The sequence below is a fragment of the Erinaceus europaeus genome, chromosome 7, assembly GCF_950295315.1.
Source record: "Erinaceus europaeus chromosome 7, mEriEur2.1, whole genome shotgun sequence".
NCBI classification, from domain to species: Eukaryota; Metazoa; Chordata; class Mammalia; order Eulipotyphla; family Erinaceidae; genus Erinaceus; species Erinaceus europaeus.
In genome coordinates this window covers 125719168-125737569 of record NC_080168.1, presented here as the reverse complement: position 1 = coordinate 125737569, position 18402 = coordinate 125719168, and the positions used below count along the sequence as shown (strand labels likewise).

The 18402-nt window shown below is 41.1% G+C and overlaps 1 protein-coding gene across 9 annotated transcripts in view; it reads left to right on the top strand.

Annotated features, from left to right (window-relative positions):
• Positions 1 to 18402, top strand: part of EEA1 (early endosome antigen 1) — a 119891-nt gene that overhangs the window by 25743 nt on the left and 75746 nt on the right. For 4 of the 9 annotated variants that reach the window (XM_060195520.1, XM_060195518.1, XM_060195522.1 and 1 more), the window contains exons 1-4: positions 813 to 905; positions 6831 to 6951; positions 9436 to 9561; positions 18196 to 18323. In XM_060195520.1, the coding sequence (XP_060051503.1) occupies positions 880 to 905; positions 6831 to 6951; positions 9436 to 9561; positions 18196 to 18323 (401 nt within the window). In that variant the 5' untranslated portion in view covers positions 813 to 879. Of the gene's footprint in view, positions 1 to 812; positions 906 to 6830; positions 6952 to 9435; positions 9562 to 18195; positions 18324 to 18402 lie in introns of those variants that run through there. The other 5 variants (XM_060195525.1, XM_060195523.1, XM_060195526.1 and 2 more) reach the window with 3 other exon arrangements.

Below are 18402 nucleotides of genomic sequence, written 5' to 3'. Positions count from 1 at the left end.
CCATCCAAACAAATACCACCCAGGTCCTCACAGAATGGGAGAAGCTATTTACATGCCATGTATCAGATAAGAGGCTAATAACCAAAAAATATAAGGAGCACACCAGACTTAGCAACAACAACAAAAACAAATGACCCAATTCAAAAAGTGGGGAGAGGATATGAACAGAATATTCACCAAATAAACAGATACAGAGGGCCAACAGACATATGAAAGGTTGCTCCAAGTCACTCATTGTCAGAGAAATGCAAATAAAGATGACAATGAGATACCACCTCACCCCTGAGAATGTCATTCATCAGTAGCAACAGCAACAACAGAAGCTGGATAGGTTGTGAAGACAAAGGATCCCTCCTGCACTGCTGGTGGGAATGTAAAAAAGGATATTTTTATTACAGAGAGAGAGGAAGGAAGGAAGAAACAAGAACACCGCTGTAGTGTAGATGATGCCGGGATCAAACTCGGGACCTCAGGCTTGAGAATCCAACATCTTATCCACTGTGTCACCTCCTGGGCCATCTTAATTATTGGTTGTCAGAAAATTCATGACACATAGGAAAACATAGAGAAAAAAACTGTGACTTTTCTGACAACCCAACATTTTAAAAGCCTGCAAATGAGTAGAAACACTGGGGGCTTTTATACCATACTCAGTGAGGTTAGCCTTTAATAAAGAATAGTTTCCTTTTACTGAGATGCCATCTACCTATATGTGTAACACTAGCCCTGGCTGTTGTTTAAGTCATTGGACAGTTTCTGAATGTCCTTCTAGTATCTACTTTGACGTTTGCCCCCTTCTGTTTGCATTTCAGACTCCTGGGAGAGTTGGTGCTCAAGGTTCTGATTTAGATTCTTCAGCGACTCCTATAAACACAGTGGATGTTAATAATGAAAGCTCTTCAGAGGTAAGGGGGTGATCATTTGGGGGACAAAGGGTGCTCTCTTTTAAGGGAAAGTAGCAGGTATTTGGAAGAGTAATTGGTATGTTATGCTCTTCTTAGAAAAGTTCTCCTACGTCTTAGAAATTAGAATGCAGCTTTTGAATCATACTCCTGTAGATAGGTACTTCTGTTTAACTGTGTGTCTTTATATATATATATAAAATAATACTGCCAGGTTTTCTTTTTGGTGCTTAGACGCCATGCCTGTGGTTTACCCCTGAGACAGATCTCTGGCCCACTGTGGCCAATTTTTCCTTAGTACTACTATCCTTTCAACTTAATGAAGATTGTCAAATGGACTGATAAAGAATTACTGGTGAATTTGAATCGCTTTGTATTTGTATTACTGTAAACTACAGAGTTCATGAAAAATTAGACTATATTATTATTTTTTAAATTTTATTAGATAGAGACAGAGATAAATTGAGAGGGAAGGGAGAGATAGAGAGATAGAGAGACACCTGCAGACCTGCTTCACCGCTTGTGAAGCTTTCCCCTGCAGGTGGGGGCTGGGGTCTCGAACCCAGGTCCTTGCACATTGTAACATATGCTCTTAACCAGGTTCACCACCACACGGCCCTAGACTATATTATTTATACACTTTTTTTTTTTTGTCTTTATGACTACAAGGCCCTTTTATCTTTAGTAGTTTAAAAACTGAAAAGGTAAAGGACTTTAAGAAAGAAATATTGCAAACATTTTGAGAAGTCAACTTCAATAGTTGCATTATTTTAACCAGTGGTATTTGTTTACTGTAGAGAAAGGGAACTAATTGGGAAAGAGAAGAAAAGAAAAGCCACCCATAAAAAAAAAAAAGGCACCTGAGAAAGCAGTGTCCATCCTGCTCTGATGGTGCTGGTTCTTGTTCCTTCCTGGGCCCAGCTGCATCTCCTATACAGTCTCCTTCCTCTGTCCATCCTCCTTTGCCACCTCTGCCGGCGAATCTGTCCTATTTGTCTTTCCACTTTGTTTATGTCTCTGTCTTGTCTCTGACTCAAATTCCATCCCTTCTTCCGTCTGTCTTCTCATATATGTGTATTAACCATAATAAGATTTTACAGGAAGGAGCAGGGCACGGTGCAGCTGGTTGAGCGCACATTTTACCAGTTACCAGGGCCCAGGCTCACACCCCTGGTCACCAACTGCAGCGGGGAGGCTTCAAGAGTTGTGAAGCAGTGTTTCAGGTCTCTCTCTTTCTCTCTCTCCCCAATCTCTGTAACTAACTGTCTAGCCAAACGTTAAAAAAAACATTTTGCAAGATAGTGAAGGTAAGAAAAAGATCGTTGGACTTCATTGGAGCACATTTTAAGAAAACTCTTTCAGAAAGATAGACCAAACTTTGTTTATGATATGATGAACTCAAAGTTATCGATCAGCTGTAACCTCGGAAAGGACTTTAATCATAGTTGTCTCTCACACCCCCCCCCAAAAAAAAAAAAAAGTTGAACTCCAGTCAGCAGTGCTTTTTGTTCTTATTAGGTCACTTTCCTATTTGAGATAGCTGCGTCCTTTCTTTCTTCTCCGTTCCCAGCTCTCCCACCTGTCTTTGCTAACCCCATCTTCTGTCTCCTTGAGAAAATAGCCACTCGGTGGATGTCCTTCCTTGGTCTCCAGAGCTATTTTGTGCCCCTGTATACTCTTTCTTAGCATTAGTGCACAGCAGATAGGCTGTTCCCTTTTTATCAGTCTACCTTAATCTCTTGTGCTCGAACATTCTCAGTTTATCCTCTCCCCCTAATTCCCCTAGTTTTTCCCTATGCAGTGAACGATGCAGTAAGCCTGCAAGTGTGTTCAGTATGATTTGTATGAAAATCAGCAAAAAAGAGCAGTGCCTCCAACACCAACAGCAACAACAGAAATCTAAAACAAAAACCTATTCGTTCACCCTAACTCCCCACATAGCTAACCATCTGCTTCCCGTACCAATTTACCACTGCTACAGATGCCTCTCCTCCCTGTTTACTCCTCCTTTCCCTCAGTTTCTCTCTGTCTCTAACAGATAAAAACATACTTTACAATTGTTTTCCTTGCACACAAAATTCTACAAAGAAATTAATTTTCAACACATTGAAGGTAGCCATCTGTGTCTTCTTCCTGGGTTAGTGTTCAAAAGATGACCTCACTGTTTGATACTCTTTTGAGACTGTCTTTTCCTCAACTCAATCAGGCAGTCTCTCATTTTCATATATATATTTTTTTATTGGGAGAATTAATGGCTTACAGTAAATACAGTTGATACACGGGTAAAATTTCTCAGTTTCCTGCAAAACACTTTCAGACCCAGCCTAGGCCCTCCTCCACCATCATGCACTGGGACCTACTCCCATGACTGCCCTTAGTCCTTTGCTGTGGTGCAATACACCAAACCCAGTCCAAGCTGTGCTTTGTATTTCCCCTTCTGTTCTAATTTCTTAACCTCTGTTCATGAGTGAGATCATCCCATACTCATCCTTCTCTTTCTGGCTTGTTTCACTTAGTACGATTCCTTCCAGCTCCATCCAGATGAGGTGAAGAAGATGACTTCACCCTTCTTAATAGCTGAGTAGTACTCCATTGTGTATATACACTGCAGTTTTTTTGTTTTTTGTTTTTTTTTTAGCCACTCATCTGTTGTTGACACCTGGGTTGTTTCCAGGTTTTGAATTTTACAAATTGTGCTGCTATGAACATAGGTACACACGGATCTCTTTGGATGAGTATTGCTTTGTTTTTTCATCCTTGGATCTGATTGCACTTCCTGCACACTATGTCTTTGAACTGTTTTGGATTCTCAGTGATTATCTTTGAATAGCTCCTTGAATTTTTCTGTTATTGCTTACTGGAACTCAGATTAGAAACACATTGAATTTTTTCATGCTACAACTCTTTTTTTAATATTTATTTATTCCCTTTTGTTGCCCTTGTTGTTTTATTGTTGTAGTTATTATTGTTGTTGTCGTTGTTGGACAGAGAGAAATGGAGAGAGGAGGGGAGACAGAGAGGGAAAGAAAGATAGACACCTGCAGATCTGTTTCACCGCCTGAAAGCGACTCCCCTGCAGCTACTCCAGAGGCTTGAACCAGGATCCTTACGCTGCTGGTCCTTTCTTGAGCTTCGTGCCACCTGCGCTTGACCTGCTGCACTACTACCTGACTCCCCTTAAAACTCTTTTAAAACAACCAATGTTTTAAATTTTGGTAAAGTCCAATTTGTTGGCCTTTTCTTTTATTGTTAGAGTTTTTTGGGTTTTCTGCAAAATTGCTTGCCTACCACCTGGCCCCGGTGATCTTTTGAAATTTATTTTTCAGATTCTGTTATTGGGTTTATACTGACATTATAAATTAAGACTTGTATTTTTCTAGAAGAATAGATAAGATTGGCATTAGTCCTACTGTGAATGCTTTGTCGAATTCACCAGCATAACTATCTTGGTCTAGAGCTTCCTTTGTGGCAAGTGTTTTGGTTAAGTATGCATTGACTTTTATTACTAGGTATCAGGTCATTCAGACTTTGTTTTCTTTTTGGAGTTAGTTTTGACAAGTTGCACTTTGATGGCATTTGTGGTTTTATCTAAGATGTTACTGGCATAAATGTCGGTGGGGAACAGCAGTAATGTCTCCTGATACTGGTAATTTTTATTTCCTGTGTTTTTTTTTTTAAACAGACCATTGCTCAACTCTGATTTATGGTGGTGCAGGGCTTGACCTTGGGACTTTGGAGTCCCAGTTATGAGAAACTCCTTCCATAACCATTATGTTATCTCCCCTGCTATTTTCTCTGTTTTTCTTGGTTATATCTTTAGGAGTTTATCCATTTATTACTTCTTGAAGAATTGTCTTTTGGCTTTGTAAATTATCTTAAATTTCTGCTTCTTTCCTTTTGAAATTGTTCTCTTCTTTTTTCCCTCCCTCTGCTTACTTTAGGTTTAGTTTGCTCTTTTTTTTAATCCTTAATTCAGGTGGTTCAAATGAAACATTTGTTTAAAAATTAATGTTCCAAATTAATTTTTGCCCTCTGCTTTTTCCTGCCATAATATCAGTCTTCTTTTTCTTCATCATGATCTTAGATACTTTTTGATGTTTAAATTAAGAAATTAGGAGCAAATTGATTCTTCATTTTTCTTATTTGTAATATTCATTTTTTCTTCTTTTTTCTTTTTGCCTCCAAGGTTATCACTGGGCTCAATGCCTGTTGTTTATCATTGTTGTTGTTATTGACGTCATTGCTGTTGGGTAGGACAGAGAGAAATTGAGAGAGGAGGGAAAGACAGAGAGGGGCAGAGAAAGACAGACACCTACAGACCTGCTTCACTGCTTGTGAAGCGACTCCCCCTGCAGGTGGGGAGTCGGGGGCTCGAACCGGGATCCTTACGCAGGTCCTTGTGCTTTGCACCATGTGTGCTTAACCCGCTGCACTACCGCCCGGCCCCCTGTAATATTTATCACAGGAGTAGTTCTTGCTTACTTTAGCTCCCAAATAGAACATGAATCTACTCCCTTCTTTCCATTTCTAGTGTTATTACTGCCTCTCACCTAAACTTACTCCCCCACCTCCTCCTTTTTTCTTTTACCAGAGCACGGCTCCCCTCTGATTTACAGTGGTACTGGGGATTGAACCTGGGTCCTTTGATATCTCAGCCATAAAAGACTTTTTGCACAACCATTATGCTCCCCCCCCCCTCCCATACACTAAAAGAGTTTTAAACCCTCGTTAGTTTATAGTCAGGTTTTTGAAGAGCTATCAGAGGCATCCAGGTCAGATCAGGCCACTTTTCAGATGAAAGCTTTTTAGCTTCCCCTGGAAGGTAAGTTACCCAGTGTAAGAAAGAGGCACCTTCCTGCTTACCTCTAGCACTTCACTGTTTTCAGTCTCTTTTGGTGCTTTGATGATAACTCCTGCTTTTAAGGTGTGTCCATTTTTTCTTTGTCCCTGGAGTTTCGCATATGCTAATCTTTAAGACTAAGCTGCTCTTGTTTTTGTTTTTTGTTTTTTTTTACCCTTTTGTCTGTTTGTATCAGAGTATCCTTCAGCTCTTATCACAGATAATTGATCACTTTTCCTAGGAAATTTTCTTTGACTTAATGTGAGCTAGATGCTTATTCACGTGCTTTGGCAGAATCATAGTCGCTATCCTTTTGGTGATGATTATTATTCTGAGATTAATGTTTATCGATGGCAGACTCTCCTGGAGTCTAGGAATATGGCAGTGCAGTGAGTAAAATATCAATAAAAAAAATCTCTTTTTTCAAGAAAGTATTTTATTTATCTTCTTTTTGAAAGAGATGCAGAGAGAGAAAGACAGAGAGGTACCAGAGCACTGCACAACTCTGGCTTACAGTGGTGCTGCAGGGGATAGAACCTGGGACTTTGGAGCCTCAGGCATGAGATTCTCTTTGCATAACCATTATGCTATCTACCCCTGCCCAATAAAAAAAAAAAAAAAAAAACTCTATCTTGGTGAAGCTTACATCTGTCGGTTGGATTAAAACAGACACAATCTTTTAACATACTAGTTACCAGTGACTAATGGAATCATTGAGAAAAATAAAGCAGGGAAGGGAGCAAAGAAAGTGTTTGGGAAGGTTGTACATTTTCCGTAAGCTCCTCAGGGACGCCTTCTCTAACGGGGGAAATGAGTCATTGGCTTTCTGTGAGCCAGCTGGCTGCTGGCGTGTGGAGCTGGTGTCTGTCTTTGAGGTGAAGCACGCCTGGTGTGCTGAGAAGGCAGGCAGCCAGCAGCTGAGTATGGGCCCAGCACTGAGCAGCAAGGGCGACTAGGCCAGTGAGGTCACCAGGCAACACCAGGTAGGGCTCTAGGTCATCTGTGTACAGGCGCTAGTGTTTTAGTGAGATGGGAAACCCGTGATGTTTTCAGCAGGCAAGTGACAAGGCTTCTGTGTGTTTTTATAGGAAGTGCTTTCCTGCTGTAGGGAGAACAAGCCGTCATGTCACAGCAGAGACCCGGGGAGGCTGTCATGATCCACAAGCCTCTGGAGGGAGTCGGGGTAACAGTGGAGAGCCCACTTGGAAGGTGGGCTTAATAAAATTTGCGGATTAGTGGTAGTCTATAAAGAGCAATGATTTTTGGGTAACATTTTCAAGAAACTTTTGAGGGCAGGGACTTTGCCTTATTTACTTAACCATTGTGTCCTCAGCTTAATGAAGTTAGCTTAGTGATTTCACTCAGTAACTCACTGATTCCATTCACTTTTTGAATGACTGACTGAATGATTACTTGTGGAAACTTACAGTGACTAAACGGGGATAAAATGAAGTATTACTCTTGTGACTATGGTTGCCTGGAGGGCAGCTTTTCAGTTAAAGAAAATGACATCTACCGCTCGCTTTGATTTTCTGCCTGCTCTACTTTTAAGGATGTTTAGCCAGCACATCCTGGACGTTTCCGTCCATCAGGCCCTACAATAAGCATTTCGCCTGTGTTGCCCTCCTTTGATTCGCATATGACACATGTGAAATAGGCCTTTTTTTTTTTTTTTTTTTTTACTATCCCGTTTTACAGATGAGGAAATTGAAACTCACACAAGCTGCTAAGAGTGGTGTGAAGCCAGGGTTCACGTCCAGGTCTGAGTCTTTCGCTGCTCCCCTACTTTGCTTCTCATTTTAGAGTCCTGTTTACTCTTCCTCTGCTCCCCTACTTTGCTTCTCATTTTGGAGTCTGTTTCACTCTTCCTCTTGTTTGTATCTAAGGCAGTTTGGACCCTAAAGGGCCATTCTAGCCTTCCAGTTCCATAGTGTTACCAGACCCAGCGATCTATACCCTGCTCCCTGTTTTTGGGCCATTCTAGCCTTCCGGTTCCTTAGTGTTATCAAAGCCAACCATCTATTCCTACCCCTCCCCCGACCCCCCCTTCCTCTAGCTGCTCAAACCCTTGGTAGCTCCTGTTTGATCAGATAGGATAGTTTCACAAAGATGTTAAAATCCAGTCATCTCATTCATTACTACAACTGCCTATTTTCTCAAAGCGTTTTCTCATTTTTTTTTCCGTATATTTATTTGTTCTTTGATCTTGCTGAGTAGTTTAGGATTTGAATTCTATTCTTCTAGTCTCTTAATCTTTCCTAGATTCATTTATTTTTCTTTCTAATCATGTACCTGGTTATTAATATTTACTGAGCACTGAAAATATCTTAGACTATCAAGCATTTCAAGTTCTACACTCAAGAGTAGGTGCTAGTGTGGGGGAGATAGCATAAGGTTATGCAAGTGCCCTAATGCTTGAGGCTCTGAGGTCCCAGTTTCAATCTCCCACACCACTATAAGCCAGAGCTGAGCCATGCTTCGTGAAAAAAGAAAAGAAGGGACTAGAAAGTAGATGCAAGGCTGTGTGGTGGCGCACCTGGTTGAGTGCGCATGTTACAGTGCACAGGGACCCGGGTTGGAGCCCCCAGTCCCCACCTGCAGGGGGAAAGCTTTGCGAGTGGTGAGGCAGTGCTGCAGGCCTGTCTCTCTCCCTCTCTGTCATCCCCTCCCCTCTTTATTTCTGGCTGTCTCTATCCAATAAATAAATAAAGATAATGAAAATTAAGAAATAAAAAAAAGTAGGTGCTAGTATCAGCCTCATTTTCTGTGAAAGATAGGGATGGAAGGCAGAGACAGAGGGAGGATGAAAGAGACCACAGCTCCTGAAGCTTCCTCCAGTGGACGTGGGCTGGATGTGGGCCCAGGGCACGCGCACGCAGAGCAACACGCTATCCAAGTGAGCTATTTCATTGGCCTGGCCTGAGTCAGTCCATTTTATAGAACAGGAAACTGAACTTTAGGCAAGTTAAATGATTTCCTTATAATCACTTAGCCGGTACTGGTTGAGACTCAAATCCTTATCTCTTCTGAAGCAAATCTCATGACATAGCCAGTTGTCTTCATTTTATTTATTTTCTCTCTGTGTCCTCACTTTCTCTTGTCCTTCTCCTTTTCCTCCTTGATAAAATTCCAAACCATAGGTTAGTGTAATGGCCCACACATGTGTTATGTGTGTGTATTTACATACACACAAGCAGACATTTGGGTGGCTCTCTTAAAGTGATTTTATTTGTCTCAGGTAATTAGAAGCGAGGGCCACATACTAAGAGCTTCTGAGTGTGAGCTTGAACGAGATTTTGCCATCATTATAGGACGCTTTTTCATTGAGAGCATTATGTCACTTAAAGGTGCTCATTATAACCGTCAGTCACTTCTCAGAAACCAGAAACGAACTGGCTAGTCGCAGTCTGCAGACAAGATCAGTGTTTCATAAATCCCAAGACTAATATTCCAGCCGAAGCAGCTGATGACCGTGAGCAAACTGAACCAGCAGGTGTTTGCAGCGTGAAGATGGGACCCGATTGTATAACTCTGCTTTGGATAGGTCTTACACTTGCTGTCCAGTTTCTACTTAAAATCCCTTTCCTACAAAGAACTAATACCAATTATTTTTCTGCTATGCCTATGTTCATTATGTGTATCTTGTTTTACAGTCTTGCTATGTATATCCTCCTAAAAGTTGTTATTTCACAGGGCTTCATCTGTCCATTATGTATGAAAAGATGTAGAACAGCTATTGATTTGTCGGAGCATTACCAGAAAGTACACGCTGAGAATGAAGCAAGAGGACAGGAGCTTCTTAATGACTCCAGTGTTACTGTGGGTCTTGTATATTTCATTTTAGCAGTTCGGTTGTGGGTTGCTCAAAATAGCTTTGTTTTTCTTTGCCTTGGTGTTTCTTAGCTTTTTATGCTACTTGGGGATATGGATTGCTTTAATTATGCATGCTTTAAAACGATTCGATATGCAACAGAGGCTTTTGGGGAGTGGGCTTAGCTTCTCTTACTGTTTGCATCTATCTTTTTGGGACTCTGTAAACAAATATAAAAGTTTAAGTTAATATTTTCATGTAAATTTTGCCATGGTATTTGTAATATGAAATGAGTACTATTGCCTTTCAAAATTTGCAAGTTATGTCTCTCTTATCCAGCTACATTATTTTAGAGGGTTGTGCTAAAATGCTTTAGGTTAAAACGTTTTCCTGTTTCATAGGAAGAGCACTTGACGTGTGAACTGCTACTCCTATTAGAGAAGCTTGCACTAGAATTCTGAACTACCATGGGCTCATTCTTTGCTTTCACTCCCCAGACCTAACAGACACTCTTCTCTAAGGGCCTGTGACCAGAATGCTTCTCAGTGTTGCGTGGACCTGGTACATCTCCGGGGTTGAGGGTGGGAGCCAGTGAGAGGAAAGGGCTGCCTTTTTGAGGTTGGGAAGCATTCTTCAGTTATAGCTCTTCCACAAATCATACAGAAGAATTAAAATTTTTGTACGCAGTAAGATCTCCCCCTCCAATAAAAAGCACACTTTTCCCTCTGAGGCAGTTGTGTGTGTGTGTGTGTGTGTGTGTGTGTGTGTGTGTATGTATTCATCTACTTAATATGTTAATAGTGTACCTCTTTTGTGCCAGTGACTTGGATAGGTAAAGGAATGTAGAGGTTGATAAGATAGCATCTCTACCTCAGGAAGTGTCTCTACTAGATGCTTGCATGGGGAGGGGAAGGGAGGGAGAGAGGAGTGATTAATTCAGCTTGAGGGAACTCAGGAGAAGCTCCAGTGGGGAGCGTTGAAGCCAGTCTCTGTCTCTGTGGGAGCAGGGAGGGAGACCAGTTGTGTAGAGGCACCAGTCCAGCTAGCAGGAGTAGTGGGAGCCAAGGGGAGCAGGAAAGGGCTCTAGAATCCTGCTGAGCACTTTATCCAGTTTGTTTGTTTTAGTTTGTTTTCTTTCCATATTTTCTTTTGTTTGTTTTTTCTCCTTTTTTTTAAAGAACATAATGGGTAAACTCCTTTTTTATGGGCTTGGTAGAGTCAAGAGTGACCACCTCATCTACCTGTCGTTTAAACAAGGACTTTCCTTTCAACTGAAAGGACACTTGGTACCAAAGGACTGAGGTAAGCGTCAGGTTAAGATAACTACCTAGCTTCCCTGAAGCTACTTAGCTACTGAGCTGGGACAAGATTATAGGTGACTGAATTCTAAGGTGAAAGCAACTGTGCTTCACAAAAGTTCTTTTAAAATAATTATTTTATAATGAGAGAGGTGTAGGGAGAGAGATACAGAGCAAGAGAGGCCAGAGCCCTGCTCAGCTCTGGCTTATTATGGTGCTGGGGATTGAACCCAGGACTTCAGAGCCTCTGGCATGAAAGTCTTTAGCATAACCATTGTATTATCTCCCAGCCCCCACCCCTTTTTTAAATCATTAAGTGTTGTTTTCGATGGCTTAGGTTGTTTTCTCCGGGCTGGCTTCACGGGCGGGTAACAGACGACCAGGGACTCATAGTTGAGCTGTAGGCAGTATCTCTTTATTCATGCAGGACGCAGCACAATCTAAGACGAGCTAAGCTAAACTCAAGGTAAAGTACTCTAAAACTCACAATGCTGTCTTTATATATACTTGCCAAGTAGGGTGGAAACAGGATGTGACATAGAGAGGGTGGAGAGAAAAGTGACTGGTGAAAATCAGAGTGTGACAAAGAAGGGGCAGAGCAGGAGAGAATCTTATCACTGAACCACAATGCCCTAGAGGGAGGGTGGAACTTGTTAACTGATTATGTAAATAGAATAGTGTTAAGCAGGGGGGATTTAAACCAAATGAAACAGAAGGGGTCTCATGCATAACAACAATTTTCCCTTTCTTTTTAACTAATGGCCATTATGGGGTGAACAGAAACGTATATCGTACAGGCATTTTCAAAAGAACTGGCATATAACATGGAAAACAAAATAGGCGAGCAGCAATAACCAGTGTGTTGCCAAGTGGAGCTTTTCTTGCCTCAAAGGGCAAGGCCTAGCAGGCGAAAGGGCATTTTTTGTCTCTGGGAATGCTTCATGCCTCTGGGGGCATCTCTTGCCTCAAAGGGCATTTCTTGCCTCTGGGAATGCTTCATGCCTCTGGGGGCATCTCTTGCCTCAAAGGGCGTTTCCTGCCTCTGTGGGAATCTCTTGCCTCTTGGGGCGCTTCATGTCTCTGTGGGCATAACCTAATAAGGAGAGGGAGCTTTCTGCCTCTGGGACAGAGCCTGTAGGCGAGGGGACATGGTCTATAAAGTCTCAAGGCAACTGGCTGAAGTTGGTCTTTGAGAAACACAGCAGTGTGTACCAGTAAGTCCGATGGAGGTGTCAGTCCAAAGTAGCTGACCACAGAAGAAAATGCCAAGGGATGAAACGCTGTATGTCTGTCTCGATGGGGAATGTCGGCCACCTGAATTCTGCTTTTCTGTAGAGAGTGATCTTTGGAGTCTGTGAATCTGTTTCTTCAGGTCGTGCCAGGTCTCATCATTGGTTTCCGGGGGCGATGTCAGAGAACCGGATCCAAATGGATTTCTAGGAATTCCATTTGAGTAGATGCTTTTTCATGTGAAGACTTGACAGCTGAAATTCACTTACTTGTCAAACAAAACTTGTAGCAGATTAGAAGTTTACTATAATTGATAACTCCATTATAATTGGAATTTCTTTCTAGTATGATTTTAAGGTTTGTTTAAACAGTTTAAACTCAATAAAATATGGAAAGGTAAACAGAAGAACCACGGTTAAAAGCCTCAGGCATGAGAATACTTAACATAATCATTGCACTATCTGCCCCACCCATAACTCTTACAGTTTTCAGGATTAAACGTTTCAGATTCATGTCAAGACATAAAAGAGAAATCATAGGAGGGAAAAAACAATTTTTTGGATTGTTTCTGGATGTCTCTAGAAATCATGGCTGCGTCCAGCATTTTTTTTTAAGTCAATGTCAAACAAAAATTCAGTCATTTAAATCATTTTTTTATGAAACGCAACTTGAACCAGATTATCAAGATCTCACCATGTAGGATTAAGAATCCCTGGAGGGCGACATAGTCCAAAAAGGTCTTCGAAATTCCATTTAGGGTGTTTCTGACTGTTTCTGCTGGATTGTTTCAGGCACCCATTTTTAAAAGTGTCTTCCCATCAAAGAAAGAATCCAATCAGGAGAGTAGAACTAACCACGTGTCTCCATACTTGGGAACTGCCAGGGTACTTGAGAATGTTTTTCAAATTAGAGTAGTCCTTCTCCATGGGAAACATTCGAGAAGAAGTCCGGAAAGTTCCAGGGGAAATCCCCATGCATATCCCAAGGTCTACGATCACAGTCATAAATAACCAAACTGTGGCCTGGAGCAAAATGTAGTCCTTTTCCTCAGGAAACATGGGAGAGGGAATCCAGAAAGTCCAAGGAGAAATCTCCGTGCATCTCCCAAGCTCTATGATCCTGGTCATAAGAAACCAAAGTTCCCGGTCAGGGAACCAAAATGTGGCCCAGAGTAAAATGTTCCAGAGACAGACTAACTGTCTCATGATGAAACAGTAGAGGCTTTGGCAAACCTCTTCATAAGTAGAAAGGCAACCCATGGTGGATGGGTAGCCAAGTTTACTTATCTGGACGATGGGTGGGTAGGGTCCCACGTTGATGCCGGTCCAAGTTTCAGGGCTTATTTCAGTCCCTGTTCGGGCGCCATATGTTGTTTTCGATGGCTTAGGTTGTTTTCTCCGGGCTGGCTTCACGGGCGGGTAACAGACGACCAGGGACTCATAGTTGAGCTGTAGGCAGTATCTCTTTATTCATGCAGGACGCAGCACAATCTAAGACGAGCTAAGCTAAACTCAAGGTAAAGTACTCTAAAACTCACAATGCTGTCTTTATATATACTTGCCAAGTAGGGTGGAAACAGGATGTGACATAGAGAGGGTGGAGAGAAAAGTGACTGGTGAAAATCAGAGTGTGACAAAGAAGGGGCAGAGCAGGAGAGAATCTTATCACTGAACCACAATGCCCTGGAGGGAGGGTGGAACTTGTTAACAGTGATTATGTAAATAGAATAGTGTTAAGCAGGGGGGATTTAAACCAAATAAAACAGAAGGGGTCTCATGCATAACAACAATTAAGTAAACTGTGTGTTTTTCTTGGGAGTTAGTGAGAAATTTTAAATGGCTGACAGAAACAAATGTAGTCGGCTGTTTTGCTGTTCATGAGTTAACGATGCTTTTGTGGAAGTTACATATCAAACAACTTTGCTCCCCTTAAAGGTAGTTTAGAAGAAGGGGCTGAGTGGTGGCGCACCTGGTTGAGCGCACATGTTGTAATGCACAGGACCCAGGTTGAACCCCCGGTCCCCACCTGCAGGGAGAAAGCTTTGTGAGTGGTGAAACAGGGCTGCAGGCGTATGCCTGTCTCTCTCCCTCTCCAGCTCGCCATTCCCTCTTTATTTCTGGCTGTCTCTATCCAATGAATAAAGGTAATAAAAATACTTAAAGATAGCTTAGGATAAATAAAGGAGTCCTTGAAGACAGTGTAGAAGAAGTAAGTCTCCCTTACTAGCCAGCATCAGTGTCACAGAGTCTGTGAATGAACGATCACACCCTTGATCTGTCTCACAACTGTCAGGTGCTCATTCTGAGCTCATCTGAGATTCATTATGTATCTAAAGTGTAGACTTACTGATTTACCTTACTTTTATAGAACTCCATAGATTATTATGTATCTAAAGTGTAGACTTACTGATTTACCTTACTTTTATAGAACTCCATAGATTATTATGTATCTAAAGTGTAGACTTACTGATTTACCTTACTTTTATAGAACTCCATAGATTATTATGTATCTAAAGTGTAGACTTACTGATTTACCTTACTTTTATAGAACTCCATAGATTATTATGTATCTAAAGTGTAGACTTACTGATTTACCTTACTTTTATAGAACTCCATAGATTATTATGTATCTAAAGTGTAGACTTACTAATTTACCTTACTTTTATAGAACTCCATAGATTATTATGTATCTAAAGTGTAGACTTACTGATTTATCATACTTTTATAGAACTACATATATTTTGGAAGGCTAGCTTTACACCTTTATCAGGATATGCCGTGCCACCCTCCCCACTTACTTCAAATGAGTGGTGTAGTTATAGTAAACTTTTCCTCTCACAGGCCCTTCTCCAAAGAAGGTCTCATTGCAGGAGAGAGTATGATAATCGTTTTTAGAAATGGCATTGGCTACAGGAATAAAAGAAGCTTGGTAGAGTTAATTAGGAGAAAGGTGGGCATACATTTAGTAATTAACATTTATGCCTTTGAGACATCAAGCAAATATCCACTGTCATCTTTTTTTAAGAAGATGAGGAACTGTGTCTGTATTTTAGTAAGATTTACCTTATCAGAAATGTCCCCCAAATTAAAGTTTTATTTAAACACCTAAGCTCTTATTACACAGAAACTTGACTAAGGTGGACTATTTCTATATTTAAACATATGTTATTGAATTTCTAGATATTCTTTTTATAGATGAGTTAGTTCTTTATAGAGGACTTAACTGGTAATATTAGAAACTTTAAAGAATTTAAAGTTTGAAGTATTTTTAGTATCTTTAAGTATTTTTATTAGAAACACAAGTAGAACCTGAAATGGAATTGGAGTATCGTACCAAAGTAAAAGACTCTAGGGTGGGGGTGGGTGGGTGGGGAGAATACAGGTCCATGAAGGATGTTAAATGACAATAGTGGGGCTTGTATTGTTAAATGGGAAACTGGGGAATGTTATGCATGTACAAACTGTTGTATTTACTGTTGAATGTAAAACATTAATTCCCCAATAAAAAAAAAGAAAATGGAGAAGAAAAGATGACAAAAAAAAAAAAAGAAAGAAACTTTAAGAAAGTATGGTATAGTGGGGGTAGATAGCGTAATGGTTATGCAAAGACACTCTCATGTCTGAAGCTCCAGTGTCTCAGGTTCAGTCCCCTGAACCACCTGAGCAGTGCTCTGGTTAAAAAGAAAGAAAAAAAGGAAGGAAGAAAGAAAGAAAGAAAGAGAGGTATACCTTAATGTGATCATGAACTTTTGGGCATCATTACTTGGGAGTAGAGGCAGCAGTAAAAATGTCAAAGCTGGGGAGACCCTGCAGTATAATTAGGATGTGAATTCTCTGAGGAACATTCTATAATCGCCTTCTTCTTATTAGCAGAAGCTGAGACATAAAAGAGAAATGACAAGTTAAGTATCTGCAGGGGTTCGTATGCTGCTGTTCTGAAGGCATCTCAACTAGTGTGGTCCATTCCGCTAACCCCAAATTAAGCGGAATGTAGAATCACTGTGAAATGTGGTGGGCGGTAGGCAGTAGGTGGTTTGAAGAAAGGGAACGTACAAGCTCAGTTTTCAACCTAAGCCTGGGAGCATTCAGTCAGAGGATAGCAGTGAGGGCACCAAGTGGCACTGGAATCAGATGCCGCTGTTCTCATGTCCCCAGATCCCATTCTGCATGCTGCTGCTGCTGCATGTCTTAGGAGTTTCACAGCGGATCATTCTGCTTTGACCGTGACCAGACTTACTTCCATTTATCAACTGCAGCGTGACTTTTCTTACTTTTTCTTGCACTTTGTTTCATGCTCTGCCTTTTGCTTGGGATACCTCTTTATCCGACCAGAAACTCCTCCTTATTCTTTACATATTCTTATTCTTACTTTTGCTGTTTTGTACAAATATATGACATGTGTGTGTATTAGTGTGTACGTGTGTATTTTCTTGTACAATGTCAACTTCAGCCATTGGCAGAATTGGCCACTTCTTCTGTGTTCCTACAGCGACTTATAAGAAGACATGCTTGTGTTACAGCTTTGTCTGCTGTGTTTGTCTATCAGCAGCCTCAGCGCACAGTCCTCTTGGAATCTGCCACATGGTGTGTTTACATGATGAGGATATATTATTTTTCTGGAAGAAGTTTTCATCTATTTTTAGTTTTTATATATATCTATAGTACTTAATGATTCAGACTAATGATAGTCCTCAATCAAAGAAGCAGTTTTAGCATGTGCCCCAAAACGTGAGCTGGTAAGGCCAGGGAGATAGCATAGTGATTAAAAAACAATTTTTTAAAAAATCTTATTGGATAGAAACAGTCAGAAATGAAGAGGGAAAGAAGTGAGAGAGAGAGAGAGAGAGAGAGAGACAGAGAGAGACAGAGAGAGAGAGAGAGAGAGAAAGAGAGACCGACCTACAACACTGCTTCATCACTCATAAAGTTTTCCCCTTGCAGGTGGGGACTGGCGGCTCAAACCCCGGTCCTTGTGCATGCTAACATGTGTGCTCAACCAGGTACACCACCACCCAGCTCCCAGCATAGCTATTATGCAAAACATATTTTTATAACTGAGGCGACAAAGGTCCCAGGTCCAGTACCCAGCACTAACAGAAGGAAGAGCTGAGCAGTGCTCTGGAAAAACAAACACACTGGCCTGGTGTATTTAGGGACACAGAGGTACTTTATTTAGTATGGCTGCACTTTGTACAGAGTAAGAAGTGTTCTGGGATGAGATTGAGTAAGTCTCTGGGGGAGGAGTCACTCAGGACCTAGCTATTAAGATTCATAACCATCTAATAATTGTTAAATTATTTTTATTAATATCTTATAACGCTACACATTAATTTTTAGGGTTTTACAGTATTAATTTTAGGTTAGCAAGAAATTTTTTTTACCTTTTAAAAAAATTATTATCTTTATTTAATGGATAGAGATAGCCAGAAATCAAGAGGGAAGGGGCTGATAGAGAGGGAGAGAGTCAGAGAGATACCTGTAGCCCTGCTTCACCACTCATGAAGCTATCCCCTGCAGGTGGGGGCCGGGGGCTCGAACCCTGGTCCTTGCACATTGTAATATGTGCGCTCAACCAGGTGCGCCATCACCTGGCCCCCGCAAGAAATTTTATGAACAGCAATACTTCTCAGTTCACATTCCTGCTTTGTGGTGTGACTGATTTGCCATACTGCCTTTTCACTCTGTGATCAGATCGCCTTATGTTCTGAAGCTTTTCATTATCACCCATAAGTAGACTGAAGCAAAAATACCTTACCAATGGCAATATCCATGAGAGGGAGTTTACTGTGGCAAATCTTCTTACATAGCTTTCTAGCTAGGAACTAACATTTCAGATTAGAATTCTGTGCTGTAGCTGCTAGAGGATGATTATGAGGATTTGCATGTGTTTTTTTGTTTGTTTTTTTGTTTGTTTGTTTGTTTTGTTTTTTGGTAAACAACCAGGGTATAAGGTTCAGACATCACCCCAAATTTAGTCACAGCACCCTAGAATCTCACTTGTTTAAAGGCAGCACTGGTATGAATTGGGCTTGACTTTTTTTTTTTTTTTTTTTTCTCATGTCAGATTGTTACTTTACAATACCATTTTACAGCCTTTTCCTGCCTGTTTCTGTAGGGCTTTATCTGTCCCCAGTGTATGAAATCTCTCGGATCCGCTGATGAACTTTTCAAACACTACGAGGCAGTTCATGATGCCGGCCACGACTCAAGTCATGGAGGAGAGGCTGATCTTGCTCTGAAGCGGTACAGTGCAGTACTTCTGAAGTGTGATGTGTTATCATTGTTTAATTATGAGGAATGACTTTGTGAGCTCAGTGGTGAT